Source organism: Cyprinodon tularosa, unplaced genomic scaffold (assembly GCF_016077235.1).
Source record: "Cyprinodon tularosa strain WSP-4 unplaced genomic scaffold, ASM1607723v1 ctg377, whole genome shotgun sequence".
Taxonomy (NCBI): Eukaryota; Metazoa; Chordata; class Actinopteri; order Cyprinodontiformes; family Cyprinodontidae; genus Cyprinodon; species Cyprinodon tularosa.
Genome location: NW_024039093.1, coordinates 117,146 through 126,474, shown reverse-complemented (window position 1 = coordinate 126,474; position 9,329 = coordinate 117,146). Strand labels below are relative to the sequence as shown.

General features: G+C 40.8%; 1 protein-coding gene across 1 annotated transcript in view; it reads left to right on the top strand.

Moving 5' to 3' along the window:
- Positions 1-326: 326 nt before the first annotated feature.
- The window catches only part of ep300a (E1A binding protein p300 a), a 50,868-nt gene continuing 41,865 nt past the window's right edge, over positions 327-9,329 (top strand). The window contains exons 1-2 of the mRNA XM_038296762.1: positions 327-845; positions 5,576-6,219. Of these exons, the coding sequence (XP_038152690.1) occupies positions 752-845; positions 5,576-6,219 (738 nt within the window). The 5' untranslated portion in view covers positions 327-751. The remainder of the gene's footprint in view (positions 846-5,575; positions 6,220-9,329) is intronic.

The following is a 9,329-nucleotide window of genomic DNA, read 5'->3' as shown; positions in this document are numbered from 1 at the left end:
TAGAAAACTTTGAATCAATCTGGCTGGATGATCTGGTGAACTGTAAAGTGCTTTGAGATGACATGTATTGTGAATTGAATTAGATATAACTGTTGATTGAAATATTTTTTTTTCTCATTTGATGGCTTTAAAATTAAGAAGATGCAAGTTTTTTGGGGGAGGATACTATATTTTTTTCTGTTACCTGTAATAACTATGTTGAAAATCCTTATAAAACAGTTTAGTGAATTATTGCAGCTGCACATTTGTCCGCTTGGTTCATTTGATTTGCATCCCCTCATCCTTCCTCACCCGCTGCCACCAGCACCGTCACCTCGCAGCCTTTCTGCCCGACATTATCTTCATCCTGACTCCGCAGGAAAGGAGGCTGAAATGACGGATGCGAGCATGGAGGCGACACCCGGGGACGGTTTATTTACACCAGGAGAGCCGCTTTAAGTTGTGTCCCCCTCCCTCCTCTACTTTACTTTAACCGACCCCCCCCTCCCCTCCTCCTCCGCTGCTAGAAATTTATAAAGAACAAAAAATCCGCCGAGTGAGGAAGGGAGGGGGGGTTTGATATGCACCGAGGCTGAAACCGAGAGGCGAACCCAGGGAAAGAGGAGTAATCTCTACTCGGGACTTTCCCCCTCTTAGTGCCCCAAACGGAGGGGGAAAAGTCGCGCACTCGGCGGCGATCAGGAATGGGCATGTAAAGGCGTGGAAACGTCTGTAATTCTGGATACTTTATATATTTTTATTCCGAAAAAACATGGCCGAGAACGTTCTGGACTCTGGCCCGCCTTCAGCCAAGAGGCCTAAACTCTCATCTCCGGCACTTTCCGCTTCTGCCAGCGATGGAAACGGTAAGTTTGGATTTAACTGTTTTTCAGCAAACTTCACATTCTTCACAATTCTGGATTTTTTTCCAGCCGCGTGTTTCGCAGAAAGCGGGCAGCGAGGCGGGGTTATCTGCCTGTTTTTACCGTGGTTTGCTAGCGCTAGCCTGCTAGGAGAGAGTCGGACGTGAGGAAGGGCTCCGCTGTTAGCTCCCGTGCTAATAGCTAGCTTAGCCGCAGGAAGCTGCGTTAGCCACGGGGCTAACTCCAGGCTGTGGACTGCTCCACAGCTGACAGTTTGCTCCCTAATGGCTCCATCAGCCTGTTTGATGGAAATCTCCTTCCAGGGGGAAGTTGTGCTGAAGTTGCTGGAGCTGTTTGGTTGTGTCATGTTGACACTAGCGTAGACAGATGGATGTTCTCTGCTCTCTGTCTCCCTGAGCCGAGCTGTCGTTCAGCATGTTAGCCAAAGTAGACAGTTTAACATCATAATAGCTCAGTTTAGCCCAATGATTTTAAGTTATGCTTTGTTTAAAAATGTCATTTTTATAAATCTATATTTTCTTTGGTTGCTGGTGTGTGGCAACCATTAGAATAACGGCCTAGGAGATCTAGATCGCCATGATCCTGACACTTGTTAACAATGATCAGCACATGATTTATTCCTTTCCTCCAACCTTTATTCTTTTAATCAGCTGCACTACACGTTTCTAACAGGTTAGCACAGGATTTCCTTTTCCATCTAGATGTCATTTTCTTCTTTCTTGGTATGGATTATCTAGGTGATCTGCAGAGCTTGGAGGAAAATCTTTAGGTTGTGAGGATGCAATGATATGTACCTGCTGTGTGTGACAGTAGCATGCAGTGCAGTGGCTTGCAAAAACCAACCTCCAGCTACAGATGTCTAGCAGAGTAGTATATGATATTGAAGTGGAAATTAATGCAATGCATTACTTAATTTTTCATTAAAACCAATGCTTGTGGCGTGCATAGCGCTATTTATTCAAACAGCCCTATATAAACTCTAGTGCATATGACCTCCTCAAATAAAACCTGGTTTGATTATTTAACAGTAGCCAATCTCTGAATCCAACTCATCAACGACAAGATGTTTACCCTATATCTGGAAACAGCCCAAAAAAGCCGGAGCTACAGTGTTGTGGGTTATGATTAGAACTTTTTCATATGTTAGAATGTCCTAGTCAAAGTCCAGACCCAAGTCCAGTTCAAAAACTATGGCAAGACTAAAATAAAACTGTTATAACACTGTCAGTATATTCTGATATTTTGAGACTGGGGCAGATTTTGATTTCTAGCTACTTAGCTTCTAGCCAGAGCTATAACACTGAATCCCAGTAAGTGTTTAGTCTCCTGCCTTCATGTGCAGATGATATTGGAGTCTCATCCTTAATCCATAAGGCTCTATATGATGTTTCCCTCCCTATGCAGCTAGAACATATTCAGCAGTTCTGTGAACATTAGGAGCCTATCTATTGCTTTCAATCTTCACTAATTCATCCCAAAGTTGAAGATCAGGACTCTGTTTAGGCCAGTGAACCTCATCCACAACAAACTCTCTCCTCCATGTCTTGCTGCTCTGCTGCTTAGGGCCCCGTCATACCTTGATGACTTATCCAGCGTATGCGGGACGTCTCAGAATCTCCTAAAACGCTGGCATACACTGAACGTTGTATGTATTTTGTCAATTTTGGGCGTATACATAGTTTATTCATAACGAGTCCAGAAAATGTCCAACGACAGCCCAACTTATGCATAACGCACGGCATGCTTAATTCCATGGGCGTTGCGAAGCATCAGTTAAAGCTGCTCGGAGGCGCCTGGTCTGCATAAAAAGATGTGTTTGATCACAGTATTAACCTAGCTGCTGTTTACCACCCGCCCAAAAAAATTAATAAATACAAAGAAAGAAGGTCTGCAGTCGCAGCAGATTCAGCATCATGTCTGCTAGGGAGTTTGCTGGTCATGGGTGTGAACGCAGGGAGGATCCATCACACTCACCTTCTGGCTCACCCAATAATAAGCCATAAGTTACTTACCTGTAACTTATGGCCCACGTATGAGCATACGCTGGCATCTGACCCATAACTTATCCTACGTATGCCAGCGTTTTCGCCAGATTTTTCGTACATCAGGCATACGCTGGCTAAATCGTCAAGGTGTGACGGGGGCTTTAGTCATGGAAGAGAACTGTATCTGAAGTCTTCTGTTATGTTGAAGTATTCAGAGTTCAAAGAAGCTAAGGGACCAAGACCAGCTCCTGAAAAACAACCCCACACCATAATTATCCCTCCACCGAACTTTACCATTGGTGCCATAAACTCAAACCTGTACCGTTCAGGCGGTAGTCACCAAACGGACTCCCATGGTAACCGCTTCCATGATGCTCTTTACACACGATTCTTGAGCTGAGGGCTAAATGAAGTTCAAAGGTCTGTAGTGTTTGGCTCCTCAGAAAGTTGGTTACCTCTGTGCACTTTGCTAATAAGTCAATGTGAGAAATATTTATCCATGTTTATAAAACTCCTTCAATATAACATCTAAGAATTATATTCCTCAAGAAAACAAAACAGTTAAGAAATATCCGAAAAGTCGAATCCCTGTTACAGAATGAAATTATACTGTGATATTTATTGAATTGTTCATTCTGTGTGAAGAATGGGAATTGAGTTGTAGGAACGGTAATTAATAAGGTTTTTTTCACTTAAAGCAATGATAGTAAAGAAAAATACTATTTTTATACATCAAAAATCTATTTAAAGCTACAGTGTGTAATAATTACAGGGATATACAGTCAGAAATGTAATATATTATACATAACTATGTTATTTATCATCATCTACGAGCTCAGCCTCTTAACTTTAATATTTGCGTTGCCTTAGAATTCGTTATTTATAATTACATAGGAGCGGCTCTCGCAGCCATGGAGGCAGACATCTTTGCACTACGGCAGCGCAGAGCCAACAAACTAGCGATTGCGAGATCGCCCATTACGCTCGAAAGTAACTACGGCAAGTTGAGAGAGATGAACTGAGACGGTACTGAACACACAGACTAATGAAATACTATCTGTAAAATTATCTATGTAAACAAACCTCATCACTTGAGAAGGTAGGTGATGCGGACGTCGTGGAAGACATTTTGTTCCGTAACGCTCGCCGTACTGTTGGGGGGGAGAAGCGGTGGGGGGGAGATGTTCATGTTGCTGCGGTCTGCAGTCTGGACGTTAGATGTCGCTGAAAATTACACACTGTAGCTTTAATACTTTTCACCAATGTTCCCTCCATTTGCTATCCATTGTTGTTTTGCTTTATTAATGTTTCTTTTTTGTTTAAATGGAGATTTGCTTAACATTTTATTATCATATTGTCATTTCTATAATGTAAATGAAGAAAATAATGCGATATTGGCTTTAACAATCTGCCCAGAAATATTGGCAGCGGATCAGTTAGACCAGGGGTCTGCAAACCTCTGGGTTAGACTGTCGCAGTAATCGGCACACTTCTTAAGCTGGGCTTACGCTGCACGATTTATTATTTTTTTTTTTCCCTTTTCTTGTGGATTCTCCAGTTGTGCGAGGATTTTTAGATGGGGCCGAGTTTCAGCCTCATGGTACGTCCTGCGGCGTGTAGTATACAAGGGGTAACGAGGGGCGATTAGACTCTAATGACCACATCTAGGAATCGTGAAGTTGGGCGAAAATCAAACATGTTTGAAATTCGGGCGGCTGTAATAAGGTGTTCATGAAAAAGTCCTGCTTTCGCAGCAGATCTATGAGCTGATTTACCAGAACCTCATGCACTGTGCAAACATCGGAGTTCTTCTTCTTTTTCCAGATTGACAAGTCCGACCAACGCCAGCGCTGAACAAAAAAAACATAAATTTTGAATCTGATGTAGCTGCACAGTTTGAGAACATGAATCGTTAGCTGCAAAATTTTAAACTCTTCCGTTTCGTCGTACAATTTGAGCTATAGCTTCGTGCAACAATTGAAAAATTTGCACAGTGTATGCCCAATTAAAGGACCTCTATCAATCTCTGCATGTCTGCTGTGTTTTAATCTGAAAAAGAAATAAAAAAAGGTGCATTTTTGTTTTTTTGTTATGACGTGAGGAATACTTTTTTCATTACTTGAAGGAGAACTGGATAGTAATTAAATAGCAATATACAACAATCTAATTTGTTTTTTATGTGTTTTTTTTTTTTTATAACTACTTTCTCATATGTTGGAGTTTTATAAACGTGGCAAAATGAATGTTTTTTTTTTTTTGTTCAGGCATGTATTGGAAGTCTTCAAGACTTTTCTTTATATCTATAGAAATTATATTGAGTTGATGGAAATGAAGAAAGATGTCATGTATTGATAATGGGGTAACTGTAACTAATTAGTAGAGGATTTTGGGCATCATGTGGAAACTTTTAGAAATTACAGCCGTTTTTTTTTCTTCCTCCTCGTCTGCAGAGCCGCTTTTGATCCACGTCATTTGGGAGGTTGGGTTTTTTTTTAAAACACGTTTATTTACTCGTCGCATGTATTTGTTCATGCAGGGACAGGGTAGCGGATCGTACTTCTTAATTTGTGTTAAATTTGGATGATAATTTATTTTTATCTAATAATTCATTACATTTTTACTTTACCTGTGGTAAATTGACTGATAGCTGTGTTTTAGTATGAGGCTGGAGCCTTTTTGATTTCCTTTTTAGAATCGTCACCATTTATTTTTTTCTCCTAATTTCAGATTTTGGGACGCTGCTAGATTTGGAGCATGATCTCCCAGATGAACTTATCATCCCCAGTGAGCCGGTTCTGGTGAATGACGGGGACCTTAACCAGCTGAGCAGCACCTTGGGAAGAGGACCTGGAGGCGGCAATGGGACCGCAGGAGGAATGGGGCTTGGGTTCGGCTCAGGAGGGGAACCTGGGGGTGTTGTTGGGGGCCAAGATGCCGTGGCTAAGCACAAGCAGCTGTCGGAGCTTTTGCGGACATCCACCTCAAGTCAACAAGGGCATCAAGGAGCAATGGGCGGCTCTGGCGGCCCTTCGGCGATGGCGCAACACTTAGCCAACCTGAAGGCATCGTCAGGTCAAGGGCCCCAGCAGATGATGGGGCAGCAGAAGCACCTCTCCCCACAGCAGCAGGCTAACATGATGCAGGGCCAACAGCCTGGAATGATGGGCAACAGAGGCATGATGGGCATGCAGCAGAAAGCCAATAACGGACAGCAGCAGCCGGGTATGATTGGGAATCAGGTGATGAACGGCTCCCCCAGGATGGGCTTCAGTAATCAGGGGATGGCCGGCAGCGGCAACATGTTGGCCGACAATCTCCAGCAGCAGGGACCCGGAGGGCTGAGGGGGCAACAGCACGGAGCGATGAACAAGGTAGGCCAAGCGTCCATGTGATCCATATTGGTGCTGGGAATTATCCCTTACATGTAAAATCAGTTTCAGTCTAAAGTTTAACCGTTCGTCCTTCTATTTTCAGGTTCATATTTTTTGTATTTTAATCAATCTTGAAAGAATCTATTGCTTTATTTAGCCTCTGGAGTTTTGAAAAATGACCCATTTAGCCTTTAAGGCAGCCAAATGTCTATGGAGTGAACTCTGTTCCATTGGTATTAAAGCAAAGAACACATTTTGTGAATTAAAATCTGATAAAAAAAAAAAAAAGAATCCAGAAATGAAACTTTGAAAAAGATGTTTTAATAAAAAAAACCTAACTTTAATATTTTTAAATTGTGTTTTTTGGGGTTGCACGTTGGGAGTTTGTTGTAGTTTAGCGTTATTGCCTCACAGCTATACGGTTCTGGGTTTGATTCCTGGCCCGGGGTCTTTTTGCATGGAGTCTGCATGTTCTTGCTGTGCATAACAGGGTTCTCTTTGGGTTCGAATCTGGCCTGTGGTCCTTTCCCACAGGGCTATCCCCCTCTCTCATACCGCCTTTCCTGTCAGCCTACTGTTTATTAAAAATCCCGATATATCCATAAATCGATTTTATTTATTTTTTTCTTCCCCCACACTCCTATCACACTACCCGGTAGCGGGCCACTGTCACAACAAATCCCATTGTGTTTTGCGAGGAGAGCTCTAGTTGGACACTCATTTAAAATGGCGTAACCACTTTATAGTGATTGGGGCGGACACTCAGACACAGCCTAGGCGTAAGTGTGTGTCTCTGAGTTGTCCTATGATGGACTGGCCACCTGTACAGGGTGTGTCCCGCTATTCACCCATAGACTGCTGGAGATGAGCACCATGTTCCTGACAGATGAAGTTGCATTTTTTCATTTTTTTGTTTGTTTTTTTTGTTTTTTACAGATTTTATACTTTGAAATGTTTCCTTTTAAATTGTTTTTACAGAATTTATATATATATTTTTTTTCCATATTTCTGTTTTATCAGATTTCATTTTAAAAATGTTCACTCTTATCAAATGGACTTTTACGGATCACATTCTCTTCACTTTAAGCCTTATGCAAAGGTTGTTGCTAACATCCAGCAGACCAGAAGAGAATGTGATCTGTAAATCACAATTTGCAAAACGTATTCACACCATATATGTCAAAGCAACATGTTTTTTAGTTGAAAATGTAACATGCTAAATGGACCTGTATCAGAAAACAACCTGTATCCAGCCAGCCCACAAATCCTCCTCGTTAAAGCTCTGCTAGGCTCATCCATACCTCCCAGCTAGCTCTGCTTCTGTACCTTTTCATCAGGCTTAGATGTGATTCACTGCGAACCTTCGCATGGACTCAGATTTGTATTTATTTATTTTATGATTTTTGTTGGATGTCTGTGTAGAGGCCAAACATTGTAAACCTGTTCAAAGGGAAGGGCTGAAAACAGCAGATGAACAAGATGCTGAGTCAGATCAAGAGGATAAGAATAAAACTAACATTTATTTTAAAGAAATGCATGTTTGGGGGATCTGCTTGTTTTCTGGTTCTGATAAAAAAAAAAAAAAAAAGTGATTTTTTTTTTTTTTTTTTTCCGTCTTTAATAGGAGGGTTACAATCTAGAGATGGTCTGATACACCATATGGACAACTTTAGTTTTGTTTTTCTGGCCAATATTTACATGTTTCTCTTTTTTTTTTTTCTTTTTTGGGTGACGTGGTACAATATCTGCAGATTTTGAATGATTTATTACTTCATCCAGCAGCCATGCCTTTAGATCACCTAAGGTGCATGCATTGCCGCTCCCTGCATGATTTGTTTGATCTGTTAAGAAAGGTTTCTTTTATGTTTGAATTCAGACTTGTGCAACATCAGGTTGTTTTAACGTGTAAATGAATGGTAACGAAGCAACAGCAGCTCTAAGAATTGGCCCAAAAATATCAGCAGCATGTATCTGGAATCAGTTAGACTGACTAACCCCAATCAAAAAAAGACTCTTATAGATATTGTAAAAGAGATATAGATTAGCATTATATAGATTAGCATTTCTGAGTCAACTGGTTAAAAAAAAAAAAAAACTGCAATCAAAACACCAATCAGTTTAGAGGGGATTTAAGCAAAAATATTAAATCTACACACAATTCAAATTATGTGTCTTTATAAATGCACTTTTCTGATTGATAAAAAGAATTTTTAAAGATATAGTGGAGGATGTTTTTTTACCAGATGGATCATCAAAATAAGTGTTCTTCCTAATTTTTTATCATTGTGGTGATTGTTTATGTAAGGCCGTCCCACGTGCTCGTCCCTATTTTTATTTACCGGTGGTGAGTCTGACATAGTAGAAAAATTGCAAATCTTTTGGAAAGTAAGCTTGTATTACCGATGCAAACAGTAACTTTTAAACAGTGTGCACAAGGAGAAATGGGCTCGTGCACGCTCTTGCACGCGTCTAATAGGCGTTTTCTTCAACAAGAAGTTCCCCACTAAACCAGATGGTGGCAGCAGGGACTATTGAAAGCCTCAGCATCAGACTCAAAAAGTCCCGAGGAATTATACTAAAGAAAAAAACAAAAGAAAATAGAAAACTGTTGGTTTGTTTGCAGGATCAATTGAAAACTTCTGAACTGATTTGGAGGAAATGTTTTCCATGAGGCGCGCCTAATGCAAAGCAACGATTAATTTACATTTGGTAATGATCCAGATCATGTGTGAGTTTTAGCTATAGGTGTAAGTCACAATTTGGGGCAAAAATTGCTGCTTGGTGGAGGTCTGTGCTCTCCTGGTGCTTTTCGACTTTTGTTGCTTTTAGATTTGAAGCTGTACTGAAATAAAATACACCTCATAGCTTTCATTCAGTCTTTTTATGTTTGAACTAGACGGCCAATGGTAATATAATGTAAACAGGAACAGCGGAAATCCCGCCATACTGAAATGTCAAACTAATTACCAACACTGAGGAAAAAGTAGTTTATGCTTCTTTTTTTTTTCTTCTGTTATCGCTGCATCATTTTATAAAAGCCCAGGGTTATTTCTGGGAAGAGCAAAAACAATGAACTTTGATAAATCCCAGTATGGCGAGTGGTGTTACCA